This window comes from Bombus affinis, chromosome 5 (assembly GCF_024516045.1).
Source record: "Bombus affinis isolate iyBomAffi1 chromosome 5, iyBomAffi1.2, whole genome shotgun sequence".
NCBI classification, from domain to species: Eukaryota; Metazoa; Arthropoda; class Insecta; order Hymenoptera; family Apidae; genus Bombus; species Bombus affinis.
In genome coordinates this window covers 7,882,356-7,897,303 of record NC_066348.1, presented here as the reverse complement: position 1 = coordinate 7,897,303, position 14,948 = coordinate 7,882,356, and the positions used below count along the sequence as shown (strand labels likewise).

The window sequence follows — 14,948 nt, the reverse complement described above, 5'->3', positions numbered from 1 at the left end:
TCGTTGCCATGAACGATACTTAATTGTTTCATCGTATATCTACTGAAATTTATAGCTAAAGCTAAGCTATACCTTCTTTACATAAACACTTATATAAGCACTAAAAAGCCTTTGATGATTTTGTAGTTTAGATGTAAGATTAGCATGACAAGGTTGTAACATTAACGTGCCAAGGACAAGATGGATATCAGAAGAAAAATAAGATGAATTTTATTTTACGAATTCAAAGATTCGTAAATTTAGGCTTATAAAAATTTGCAACTTTCATAACTCAAAAGTTTGATACGCCGCTGCGTCATTCATATAAACGAATATTTATTTTTATATTTGCTATCGGATCCATAAAACAAATCGGAAATTGATATTACCAATCATGCTATTAACCGTTGAACCTGCAACGTTATGTTAGAGGAGTAGTACGTCCTTCGAAACAAACATAAAGAACAAGTGCATGAAACGTACGTTCTTCGGGTTACAAGCGACAAATACTTTCTTTTCTTCGCCGCATTCGCACGTGCAGACGTATTTTCTGGAAAAAGTCCAGAAAGTGATTTGATATTTTAAAACAATTCCATAAATCTGGAACGAAATATCTGCTTAAAATCTTCAAATGCGTATGGACCCACGTAGTCTTTCTCAGCAGCTGAATGGAAGCAATTGTTGTATCGATCCTTAAAAACATACCAACCACTACATAAGTTCATCCAAGATAGACTACGACTCAACAATATACGGCCCTGCCAAACCACCTATATTAAAAGCAATAAAACATCGCTTTAAGGTTAATTAGAGGGGTACATCGAACATGCAAAGTTAACAGTATCCTCTTCGAAACCAAATATATGGCACTATATCGACGAAGGTAGTTTCCAAGTATAAAATACGCTCTGAAAGTCCTCTCCACATCACACAACAAAATATATAATTATATGTATATTAACAGTATATATATATTATATGTGTATATGTATATTAACGGTTTCTTAAATATATGCCCCGAATGAGCTTCTTTTTTTTGCACGTGGAGAAATCTTCATGACATTCCGTTTCTAATAATAATCGACAGCAGCAGAGTAGTGTCGGACTCTCACCAACTAAAATTCCACAATGACCATCCCACGCGTATGACAGGAGTGCTCCAAGGACCTCTTAGCAATTATGTTACCGTTGCACTCCCCTCCCACGTCCTCTTGATCGAACCAGTCCTAAAAATTTCCTGACTGTTGAATTTGGCTCTAGAGGTGATTATTGGACAGCCTCATATTTCTGTGGCCCGCTCAGCATCGTTTTTACGATCGCCTAGGGAGTCAATCTTTCGCCTACGATGTGCCGCAGGATGTAGCGGGACAACTCCCACTCCGGACAAAGTCCAGCGTGTGCTGCACCGTGTTTCTGCCATTATCACGACCGGCACCCTTCAAATCTAATGGACCGATGATGGAGATAAAGATGTGGCTGCCTTGGCGACAATGCATTTCGCCGAAGTGCCTAATGAGTCATCGATATCCTAACGATCCTTCCACTGAATGTTCTAGAAGAAGGTGTGCATGGCAACGATCACGTACGACTACAGCGTAGTGGGGATATCGAGGGGCAACAAAGGAAAAAAGGAACAGATCCCACCGAAAGTCAAATTGTAAGAGCTTCAGTCTTGGAAAGTCACGGCTGGAGCTCAGGATCAAATCGCAGTCAATGTAAACTCAGAGTTCAAGAAATAAATTCTCTTTTATATTTTTCTACATTTTATTTTTCTCTTCGTCTGAGCTACCCCTTTTTTATTTTACGTGACACCCTCCTCGATGCCCCGAATGAAATGCTGTCGCGTGATAAGAGATCAACGACCAAACGATCCTCACAACTCATAACAATTTATTATTAGCTATAAATATGTCATCTTCTTCACAAAATTGGAAAAATTTTTTTGAGAAACTTTAACAATGTCGAAGTTCCGATACTACATTGGAATCTCCATCATTTTATAATCTCTTATTTAGAAAATTTATGACAAAGCATGTGTATTGTATACATTATATTTGGTCGTTTCACCTACTGCCTCGTCTCACGTCGAGGTGTAAACATTAAACGTTTACTAAAGCATCTTATGTGGAGCATAAACGTAACGAACACTCGTCCGCGGCCAGATGAGCATTGCAACGTCCGTCGTAACGTCTGTCGTTCCAATGTTCATGTGACGCCAGCCGTAACATAATGTAAAATGGAACATCTATCTACATTTAGAAAAAAAAATGGAAACATCTCGTAGTATACGCGTATATTTCATGCAATCATTAGATTGTAAAATACAATTTTAATTACTACCGTTGTTACATTATTCGATCAATTGTGATAAATAGCATTATTGTTTAATGCAGATGTAGAAATCAACGTATATTTCATATAGAAGGGAAACTGTATATAATGCATGGAATGTCAAAGAGAATGGTATATTTATCTATGATTTTTATCACAAAATAACAAACCACCATATCAAATTTAATTTAATTTATACTTTTTATTTGTAGTTTTATATCTCTATCCGGGTAACTTCAACAACTTTCACTTTACATAATATATATTTTTGTTATATGTTACCTATAGTAGTTGCATCCAGAACAAACATATATTTATAGTCTCTTTTTATATAAAATAATAGTTTCTAATTGGTAAGGATAAGGATTTTCTAGCTTTGCATGATTTCAAATGGGCGTTCAGTTTTCCTCCACTACTTTGACGAAATGAATATTTTTCTTCGGAATCAAGTATTTGACTGAATATTATTACTATTCGCTTCGAGCGAAGAAAAACAAAAGATCTCGTTTTCTGATATAAATACAAACGTTTGAAAAATAGAAACCTGTTATGCTAATGATTATACAACCAACACACCATTTGGAGAACATTATTTTTTGATAAAAATTTTGCTGAGTCGAATAGGAATAGTTAAATTTCGCAATGCTATAAATAATTAGATACATTGGGGACTAGGAGGTAAAAGAACTTTTAAGATACCTTGACAAACATCGTTCGACGAAGCTACTAAAAGTCCATTACGATTGCGGAAAGAAAAGGGAGGCAAATAAATCGAAACATGCATAATTAATTACGATTCAGCAAGTTATACAGTCGGTTAAATTCAAAAAACATAAAAATAATTCTTGTGCAACCGCGACAGTTTAATTACGTCGCGTTATGTCGCGATTGTGTCATATACATAATTTTTCATCGAATCAACCGTCGAAACAGAAGTGTATCTCTTTTCAAGATCAGTTGCTTCCATTACAGGATCATGTATTTCTGAAACCGTTTTTGGACACCAATAACGTACCACCCAGGGGATTCACGACTTGCTCCAAAAATTGCATGCCATTTCTGTGACAGAAAGTATGAAAGAACAATTCGATATCCCGGAACCCAAACGAGGAACATTCGCGTTTTGAGTTTCGACTTTTTATTGGACGTATGCGGCACAATAGCGCCGTGCAATATCGCATAAAATCAGAAAACAAAGTAAGTACATGGATATGTCAGTGTTTGCATCTGGAATCCATATATCCAACGATTCGAGTCGCAATGCTACTTGTAATCAATATGTAATCATCAGTATGATTTATACAGCAAATTAACGATGTATGTTACGGCCGTTCGCGAAGAGACGCGATCGCAAGGAGAACGCGTCAGAGAGATGCGTAAATTCTCGCTACAATTCTGATAATCGACGCCACGAATCAGTCGTTCCTTTGTTTCGATTAGGATAACAGAGATAGTTGAAATGATTGTAACACTGAATTAACAGAGTTAATATAAGCTTCTGTTTCCAACAATATTTAAAATTATAGCGAACACGTCACAAATGATTTAACGATGATACAATTAGTTTGCTACTGTAATTCGACCCGTCTTTATGATATTTCTCGATGTATTCGTTTGACTAAGAGACTTTGACTTATTCGTCTGAACCGCTCAATGCATTCCAATTCTCAAATGATAATGATTGCCCTTCGATCTTTTCCTTTGTCTTCCTTGGGAGACGACCCCCATTACACTCGGGTCTTGCAACCGTTCGCGCCTATGATCAGGTATACCACTTTCTCTGTGCTATCCGTTTTTTATTTTACGTGACAAAGTCATCACTATGATGGATGAAGTCATAATAATATTATGACTATGTCATAATATTTCATAATGAAATTCTTTTCCCCGGAAATCTTTTTTATACAGATTTGAGGCTGATCAAAATCTCCGATTTGGCGGAAGGTCGACGACCATCTCTCTACGAAATTCCAAATTTCATTATTGAAAGTTCGAATTCTTATCACCGATGGGGATACATGCTATATATCAAGATCTGCGCCCGATGAAAAATCGACTAGAAACTTAAAAATTTTGATTACAGAGGAGTTTCATTACTTTCATATGCTGCCATCATAGCAGCCAGGTTTCGATTAGTTAAATTACTATTCGGAAGTAGCTGTGTTTACGATACGCTTGGGTATTGAGAACACGATAGACATGGAAAATTAAAAACATTGTCACCATTGCTAAAAGGAGTTTTCCCGCGGAAGCTGGTATCATAAAATTGCTTAGAATGATTCCTATGTTTTGGTCGTTTCGAATGGAACAACCGTTACTTTTTTTTTTGGACATTGAACAGGCGAAATTTTGATTGGACAAATTGTGGAGGAAGGTGTACTGCGTGTATTTTATAAAAATTTGCACTGCGGTGTGCCATCTTAACATCTTGATCGACAAGATGCAAAGGTGCAAAACAAAGGAAAAAAGATCGAGTCGACAAGATTTCAATCCAGCTCTGTGGATGTTCCTCGAAAATGCAAAAGACGGCGAGAAATTTGAACGATCTTAAAAGCATTCTTGGCAACTAGAAAACGGCACGGTCTTATCGATCAAATTATTTAATTAATTTTTTCATGCCCGTTTAAGAAACCAGTTCGACGAATATGAATCTAAGAAACAAGCGTTCGTTACGAGTAAAGGCTCTTGCGTCGAAGGAGTATGTCGACGAAGGAAAAGATTTTTATTTGTTACGCGTATCCCTCCAATTCGTTGTCCGCAAGGTGGATGGGCGCGTACCCTATACATAAAGCCAACTTGTTTGCAAGTCACTTAACTGATGTCTTCACTTGCACTCTCCCTTCCAGATGTCTTCTCCTATTGAGCATTTCTTATCTCTGGAAGTTACAGATTTAATCTGTCGTCTAAATCCCAGGAAAACATCAGACAACATGATCAGATAAGTAACAAAGGGATTCCCATAAAAGGGATTGCTCTCATCACTTCTATTTTTAATGCAATTCTTCGCCTTAAATACTATCCTAGGTCTTGGAAAATATCATTGATTACTCTTATCCCTAAACCTGGAAAACCAATACACGAAACTAGAGCTCTTATTGCCCAATTAGTTTTTTACCCACTTTGTCCAAACTATTTGAGAAGATGCTAACGAAACGACTCCTTCCACTATTAGAGGATTTGAAAATAATGCCATTCTACGATAGAGCTTAAGATTCTTAATAGACGCACTTTGGTATGTTACCAACGAAACAATACATCGCGACCTTAAGATACCCACAGTTAAAGAAGAAATATCCAAATTCAGTAACAGATATAATATAAGAATTAACAACCACCAAAACCCATTAGTTACCCAATTACTTGACACGACGGACCAGATCCGCAGATTAAAAAGACAATACCCTTTAGATTTAAGCATTGGATTCAACGAGAATCAAACATACTATAAACTCTTATAATCCAAGTTACAGCACCATGCCAAAATAATTTGCTTATAATTCTCTATGACAATTGATTGTAAAAAATGTCCCAAATAAAAAAAAAAATTGTTACGCGTGAATTACGTAGCGGTAAAAGTCGATGAAATAACAAACCGGTCAAGATTTTACGCAGACATGCATATGAAAGTGGAATGTTAATTGGCCGCAGCCAGCGAACGTACACTCCTCGCCAAAAAGAGAGTCGAGGTGTGCTATTTTTAATTTCTCAATGACACATGTAAAGTTTTTCGTCTGTAACGTATAATATATAACGTTCGTTGAAATAATTAAAAATTTTATGAGGTTTAGTGTGTAACAAAAAATATTGTTCTATTTTAAGAACGAAATAATAGCGCACTCTGCTAGTACGTTTAGAAATTGCTCAGTAGTTCATGATCTATCAACGAGTGGAGATTACAGTGCAATAATATATAAATTTGTAAATATGGGACGCGGAAAAAAATTAAACGAGTCTAAAAAAAAAAAAAAGCGAATTCTTGAACTAAAACAGCAACAGTTATCAGTAGCAAAAATATCGAAAGTAATAAAAAGAAGTCGTAAAGTAATACATAATTTCTTAAAAAATGTTCAAGATTATGACAAAAAGAAAAGTACTGGTCGGCCGTCATCGTCATCCGATCGTGATAAGCGAGCAATTTTACGTGTAGTTTCCAACTCGCAGTTAACAACGAAGCAAATAATGGAAAATCTAGTGTTAGTGCTAGTGTTTCAAGTGTTCGCCGAGTTCTACTACCCTGCAAAAATATTAAGAGACTAAAGTTGAAAAAGAAACCTTCGTTAACAACGAAACACAAAGCAGAACGTTTACGCTTTGCAAAAGAAAGAATGCATTGGGGAAAAAAATGAAGAAAGGTATTATTTTCAGACGAAAAAGATTCAACTTGGATGGTCCTGATGGGTTCCAATATTATTTTCATGACATAAGAAAAGAGACGATATCAGCAATTCGACGACAAATGGGAGGAGGCAGCGTGATGATTTGGACCGGCATCGGTTATTTCGGCAAGATAAGTATCAAGTTCATCAATGGGAGAATGAATAGTGTCCGATACATAAATTTAATCAAAGAACAAATAAATAATCATGCAGGACGCATTTCTGGAACTGATTACATCTTTCAACAAGATAATGCATCTGTAGCTTGCACGCTCTCCGGATCATAATATTATTGAAAATTGCTGGGCAGAATTTGTTCACGGGGTATATGCGAATGGAAAGCAGTATCAACACGTACAAGAATTAAAAAATGCAATTGTACGCGAATGGGTTACGTTAAGTCAAAATTATATCCAGAAACTATATAAATCGATACCAAATCGTATAATAAAAGTAACAGAAAATAAACGGGATGTACCTATTATTAAGTAAGTATATATATTTGATAAGTAATTATTGTCAGTTACAATTTATGTTGCTTATTATTTTTTTATTGTACATATGCTATCATTTCCTTCATAAAATACAACACTTTTTTTTCTTACGCACTAAACCTCATAACATTTTTAATTACTTTCAAAGAACGTTATATATTATACGTTACAAACGAAAAATTTTACATGCGTCGTTGAAAAACTGAAGATAGCACACCTCGGCTATCTTTTTGGCGAGGAGTGTAGCAAATAAAATGATTGCGTTATTTTACATCACCAATGATGTGTCCTGTATCAAATTCGCATTATCGAGCTTCAATCTTATCGGAGAGCGTTGGGTCTCTCGAGCTCCATTCGCCATTCGAGCCCCGTTCAACGCAGTCGCATTTTCGATCGAACATAGTAAGAGCAGCAACGTACCTTACTGCGAACAAGAGAATAAAATACATTCCCGTGGCTGCCGATATTCCTCAATAGTTAATTCTAATAATTCAAGTGTAAATCTCATTTCAAAGTATGAAGTGCGGAAGAATTTCGTGGATATGGTTATCCCTTCTATCTTTAACAAGCTTTTACGTGTCAATACAAGCGACCGCACTAGACCCGATAACCACGAGGAAGCTACTTCCAGTGTACGCGGTTTTGGAAAATGCTGATCTTCTAAATTCCAGCAGATGTCGGACCCAGATAGATGAATTTCGAAATGCGGTGGATAACCAGATACTTTGGGCTCTAAGAGGTTAATAGAATTTTAAGATATATAACCGAATTTGGTTCCGCGAAGCTACCGCTAGTCAATTACAGCAAAAGGAAAGAAGGGAGCAAACTAAACGAAATACGTATAACCGACCGTTATTCAAAAAGATGTATACCGTGTTTGCGATTGTGCTTCGTGACATGTTCTCGATGAACACGTTTGTACCGCGGAAAATTCTAATTAAAATCAAGAGAAACAACTCCTGTGCAACCGCGAGGATTGTTCTGATCACGATACCACAACGTTACATCGCGATTGTAAGATGCGCAACTTTTTATCGAGCCAATTCTCGACCTTGCGACTTTCCTTGTACATTGCATAAGAAACTAGTTCCTTCATACAGGGCGTGGAATAACTGCGATCGTCATCGTCACTGTTTTCCTAATCAGGTGATGCTGTTGGTTTCAAACGATGCGCTTAATTTTCCCACCACTTCAGATCCTCATGCTAATTGCATCATGAGCTGTTTCCAATGAGATATCATGTGTTTTTTAAGCGTTAGATACCAGTGGTGCACCATCCGGGGGATTTGTCATCGGAAATAATCATTGGTTAGGAGACCAATATACTTGCAAGCTTTTCTCTGAAAATCAGACGGCACATCTATCGGAGAAAATACGAAAGAACAATTCGATATACCGGAACCCGAATGAAGAGTATTCATCTTTTCAGTTTCGTTTCTTTATTGCACGTGCGCGGCACAATAGCACTGTACAATATCATATAGAAGTGGAAGACGAAGTAAGCAAATGGATATTTTAGTTTTTGTATTTCGAATGTATATCCCTAACGATTCAAGTTGCAATGCGAATCACAATTAGTACGTAGCCAGTTTATGCAGTCAATTAAGAACTTATCGCATGAAAATAATATTGAAATATAATATCATTAACATTAATATATTTCATGAAATCTTTACGATCACGACGGACGATCATAAATTTGAAAAACTGCGCCCATTTTAGGATTTGGTCACGCTTGGACTTTGTTTACCGGCGTCCTGCAGCATAGGCGACGTTGCCACTATGCTTGATAAAGTATTTCGTAATGAGACACTTTTCATTGGAAAGCTTTTTAATATACACTTCCAGTTGATCGAAGTCTCCGATTTGGTGGATGATCATCAATGGCTACTCTCTGCGAAAATGATCTCCATCATGTACGTAAACTTCAAGCTTCTAATTGAAAACTCGAATTTTTATCTAGCCAGATATGTATTATAAAAGTCGAGATATGCATCCGATAAAATACCACCTATGGACTTTAAAATTCTGATTACAGAGGAGTTTTGCTATCGTTGTGTACTACCGTAATAGCGGCCACAATATATGACGTTTTCATTCATCGAAAGCGTTTAAATAAAGAAAGGGAAAAGTTTACGTTCGAAAGTGACAACGCGATAGGTAAGCTACATATACAGTGATACATGATATTAACTATTACTTAACACAAAACTGCCCTCACGTTAACAATCTTAATTATTTTTATCGCCTCGAGTTGGAAGGGGAATCATGTGAATGTATGTAACGTACGGTTAACTTTAAATAGAATTGGAAAACGTAAGAGAAGAGAAACGCGAAACCGACAATGAGGAACTGGCACCCCCCGAATCGAGGCAGCTGAATCGTATCAGCGAACGTCTTCTATGTTTTTCATTTCTCAACAATGTAGAAAAAATATTTAAACCGGAAAAGAATGGTGATAATTTGCGAGTATTTTACGGCTTGAAAACGTTGACAATGATATGGATTATTGTGGGGCACATAGTGTTCTATGCACTTTATGTTCTGAGTAAGAAATTAATTTTAATGATGTTTTAATCATACTATTCCGATTAGTGTATCCGATCCGATTTCTGATCTACCATGAGCTTTTTTAATGCGGTCACTCATGTATACAGGTAACAGATGGCTTATATATATAATGGCTCAAAATGTATTCTTTCAAATTGTATCCAACTTCACATTATCGGTGGATGCATTTTTCTTCATGAGTGGTTTTCTGTTGTCGTACACATTTCTGAAGGAACGACGAAAATATCCGGGAATTCCGCCTATAGCAAAAAGGATGAACGAATTTTTTCAAAAGATTGTCAAACGATATATAAGGTAATAGTATAGTATCAATGCTTAATTAGTTATATCGATGAGATTTTGATGATAATAAAATAAATGTATTAACTTCGAAGGCTTACACCTGCATATTTCGTCGTTATATTGATAGCAATATTGAATTTTACCTGGCATGATCATGTCTCAGCGATTCTTCCCCTTGAGCATCCAAAAGTTATGTGTTCCAAATATTGGTGGACTAATATACTTTACATCAACAACTTCTATAGGTGGGATGAGCTAGTACGTATACTTTCTCACATAATTTATTGCCTTGTTCGCGTTACTACAAAAGAATTCCTTTCGAAGAGAAATACTGTTTGCAGTGTCTCACATGGAGTTGGTACTTGCCCAATGATATGCAGTTCTTCGTATTTGGCAGTTTTCTTCTAACTTTATCGATCACGTGAGTTTGTAATTTCGTTCTTTAATTCCTTAGTTTTACCCGGGCTATAAATCGGCTGTTTCAGGCATTACAATATTGCCGTGGGTATAGGCATTGTTACGCTAGTTTCATCGATAGGATCACTATTTTATACGGGATACACTCTTAATTACCAGCCTACGTAAGCATGCAAAATGTTTAACATTCTTTATAACATAAGAAATTTGTGAATATAATTATATTTACTTTTCTAGATTGGACGAACAATATAAGACGCTGACATACTTTTATATACGACCGTGGTGTAGAATACCGCCATATCTCATAGGAATGGCCACATGTCACCTTCTTGCAAAATGGAATTACAAATTGCATTTATCAAAAGTAATGTTTACTATTTGGTCGTTAGACTTATATTTCTCTGCATCTTTCAATAATGTGATTAAATTTATGTTTCAGAAAAGCTTAATCGTCGGTTGGTCCTTGGCAATTTTATGTAATTGTTCGATTCTCCTCGGAGTCACGAACAAGAACATATCCTTAGGTCTCTCCGTTCTTTATTTGGCCCTCAGTAGAACAGGCTGGGCAGTAGGCATTGCCTGGCTCGTAGTTGCATGCACCACGAATAATGGCGGTAAGTCGACATTTTTCATGTCACTGAATAATATGTTAATGTCATTCTAATATGTTAATGTCTTCAAATCACTGATTAATGCGATAATATCATTCTTCTTACTGTAAAAATACTTTTTGTCAAATGCGAAATAGTTAATGTATTGCAAACTACACCCAAGTATATTTGTTACGTTTGCAGGTATGGTGAACAAAATCTTATCGCTGGATATTTTCGTCCCTTTAGGTAAATTAACGTATGGCGCTTATCTCATACATTGTATTATTATTTATTTGTTATATTCCTCAAATAATTATTCTCTCTTTTTCTATTACACCAATACGGTAAGTACGATAAGTTAGTTTCATTCGAACAATTGCAATGTAATATGAATCCTATATAATAATAACATATTATGTTTTTTCAGATCTGTACTTTAATTGCAATGGTTATATGCAGTTTCACTGCTGCTATTGTTCTATCCGCAACAACGGAAATGCCGTTTTTATCACTCATCCGATTGTACAATAATCTAGAAAGAATGCAGAAAAACACATGCTAATACATATTTGTAAGCACCTCATTTAATAAACTAATGAAATTACCTCCCTCGATACACTTTCTCTGGCTGTATGTTCGTCTCCGTCTCTGCCTGTCTGTCCCTCTCTCTCTTTCTCTCTCTCTCGAAATCTTGAAACATTTTAATTTATTATGATGTTCTCTGGAACCACAATTGGGAAAATAGCGTCTGTTGCTTAGCGTAAATGTCCAGCATTATACTGTATCGTATAGTATATATTATTAACGTATCTCTTTCTTCCTTTTTCTCCTCTTTTTTCTCATTTCTCTTTCTGCCTATTTTGTTGAAATTATTCTCACTTCTAGGAAAACTCTACATATCTGCTCTAGTGTTTAGTTATCTTAATCCTCAAAGTCACTGGAAATCAATTTGAAGGGCCTCTTAGCCTCATAAGCCTTTTCTAGGAACATGTCATATGCACGGATGATGTACCGGGCTATAAACGGACCAGTTCTCGTAGTTATATAAATAACCATAAGGCTGTCACGTAAACTTGAGGGTTATATGATGAAAACAAGATAGCGGAGCCGTAATATTTTTAATTTAAACTACTTTTTTATATCTTAATATTGAGGTGGTATATGTTATCCGTGATAATTGTCGTTGTCGGCTGTAGATGTCGCTGCTGGGGTACTGCTAATATTCTTCTATTTTGATGTGTGGAAGAGAAATAGGACTACGGAAGCCGGGAATCGAACCCGGGTCCCAAACGTTCGAAACCTAAGGCGCTACCAACTGCGCTACCATCTCCGTTATTAGTTAGTGTCGAGTGGCGGTATTTGTTGTCGAGTACCGCTACAATATTAAAAAAATCAAAATTATATTTGTTATAATTGCTATATAAATATAAATTTGTTATAATTGTTATATAAATGCAAGCTGGAAGCAATCAAGACAAATGTGAACAAGAGTCCAACTAAACCACCAGCTAGCCAAGTGACCACCTACAACAGGTTCTCAATACTGGAGACTACAGAAGACTCCATGAACACAACCGAAACGGTAAATAATCTCCATACCCAAAGAATTCCCCCTCCCCCGCCAATATTCATTGACGACGTTATCGACATCCAAACAATGATAAAGTCCATTGAAAAAGATATCAGCAAAGAGGACTACAAGTTCAAACTTCCACACATACCAGCTCAAGCAAGAAAGACCTTTTCGTGTGGTGCTATGCAATATCCACCACTCAGACGACCTAGACGAACTAAAGTTCGAACTTCAAACACTTGGTCACGAGGTAACCAACATCAGCAACATTAGACATAGAGTTACAAAAAATCCACTATCGCTATTTATCGTAAATATAAAACAAAAAGGAAATAACAAAGAAATCTACAACGTCAACCGGCTAATGAACTCCATAGTTAAGTTCGAACCACCTCTTGTAAAGAAAGAGATAGTACAATGCAAAAGGTGCCAAAGGTACGGCCACACGCAGAAATACTGCAATCATAACTTCCGGTGCGTAAAATGTGCAGGTAGTCACCCCGCTGACCAATGCACTAAATCCCCGGAAATCCCCGCAAAGTGCATCCACTGTCAAGGAGAGCACCCTGCGAACTACAAAGGATGCTCAGCCTATAAAACACTACATAATACTAAGTATCCAAAGCTGAGGCCCAAGGAGATAACCATACAAGAACCAAGACCCCAAAAACTCACCACACCATCAATATCCTATGCTCAGGCAACACAAGGAAACATAAACAACTCGAAAACCCACAGTGAACACTCAGAAAATAGTGTTCCCACCCCACAAAACACAGACAACTTCACCAGACTCGAAAAACTTATCGAAAAGCAAACTGAGCAAATTAACAACTTGCTGTCACTACTCACACTCTTTATGGACAAATTTATACGCACAGAAGCAAAATAAAACTAATGCGAATAGCTCTGTGGAACGCCAACGGTCTAACTCAGCACAAATTTGAACTAGAACTATTCTTAAAACAACAGCAAATCGACGTAATGCTCATATCTGAAACCCACTTCATCGACAAAAACTACCTCAAAATACACGGCTACAACTTCTACCACACCCAACACCCCAGTGGAAAGGCATACGGCGGTACCGGAATCATCATCAAATCCAGCATTAAGCACTACAAGCTTCCATCATTCCAGAAAGACTACCTTCAAGCCACAAGCGTAGCAATAGAAGACCGCCATGGTACAATCACCACCTCAGCATTATACTGCCCTCCCAGACACTCGATTGCCAAAGAGAACTTCGACAGCCTCTTTGACGCCCTAGGCAATAGATTCTTAGCTGGAGGAGACTATAACGCCAAACATACCCAATGGGGCAGCCAACTTGTCACAGCAAGAGGCAAAAACCTCCTGCAAAGCATAACCACCAACAATCTCAACTACCTCACCACATATGAACCCACATACTGGCCCACTGACATTAACAAAATCCCTGACTTACTCGACTTCTTCATATCCAAAAATATCTCGCCCAGACATGTCCAAATCTACCCCTCGACTGAACTCTCTTCCGACCACTCCCCCGTAATAGCAACAGTCGGTTCAGCAATAATCGAGAACCCACCTAATGGCCTTATTCACAACCAACTCACCAACTGGCAGCTCTTTAGAGAAATCTTTAAGCGCTCAACCTCTGCCTCAATCTCACTAAAAACAAAGGCAGATATCGAAACTGCCACAGAATACTTGAACACGAGCATAATAAACGCCATCCGCTCCTCAACACCTACTAAGACTTCTATCAGTAAACACGAATATCCCCATTACATATTAAACAAAATTACAGAAAAACGATGACTAAGAAAAGTATGGCAAACTCATAGAACACCGGACGACAAACGCAAGCTAAACAACGCAATCAGGAAGTTAACCAAAACCATTAAAAAATACAAAAATGACTGTTTCCAAAAGTACCTCGTCAATTTGTCCCCTCTGCCGACTCCAACTACTCACTATGGGAGGCTTCCAGGAAACTCACGCGTCCTCCCCAAATAATCCCACCAATTCGCTGTCCGCAAGGCCGATGGGCACGAAGCCCTATGGAAAAAGCTAACCTCTTCGCCAACTACCTATCCAACGTTTTCAAAACTCATTCCTCTAATGCCGCTCCTGAAATAACAGAATACCTGCATTCTCCCCTCCAAATGTCTCTCCCCATTAAACCTTTCACTTCTCTAAAGGTTACTGAATTAATCCATTATCTGAACCCCAGAAAAGCACCGGGACATGATCAAATAAGTAACAAAGCAATTAAGGAACTACCTGTAAAAGGGATTGCACTCATTTCTTCAATCTTCAACGCAATTCTTCGCCTTGAATACTA

General features: G+C 37.2%; 2 protein-coding genes across 9 annotated transcripts in view; one reads left to right on the top strand and one right to left on the bottom strand.

Moving 5' to 3' along the window:
• Nucleotides 1-14,948, bottom strand: part of LOC126916525 (monocarboxylate transporter 10-like) — a 335,858-nt gene that overhangs the window by 154,525 nt on the left and 166,385 nt on the right. The window lies entirely within an intron of this gene.
• Nucleotides 7,697-11,608, top strand: LOC126917000 (nose resistant to fluoxetine protein 6-like). The gene is made up of 13 exons (XM_050723384.1): nt 7,697-7,919; nt 8,434-8,678; nt 8,903-9,096; nt 9,219-9,340; nt 9,486-9,728; nt 9,838-10,045; nt 10,126-10,291; nt 10,375-10,454; nt 10,519-10,614; nt 10,688-10,817; nt 10,893-11,067; nt 11,248-11,390; nt 11,474-11,608. The coding sequence occupies exons 1-13, from the start codon at nt 7,697-7,699 to the stop codon at nt 11,606-11,608; spliced, it is 2,160 nt and encodes a 719-aa protein (XP_050579341.1).

Excerpts from the sequence above, each read along its gene's own strand:
- LOC126917000 (XM_050723384.1), top strand. The coding sequence starts at position 7,697 with ATGAAGTGCGGAAGAATTTCGTGGATATGGTTATCCCTTCTATCTTTA. Across the intron at positions 10,292-10,374 it reads TCTATAGGTGGGATGAGCTA|TGTCTCACATGGAGTTGGTA; the intron begins GTACGTATACTT and ends TACTGTTTGCAG. Across the intron at positions 10,455-10,518 it reads CTTCTAACTTTATCGATCAC|GCATTACAATATTGCCGTGG; the intron begins GTGAGTTTGTAA and ends CGGCTGTTTCAG.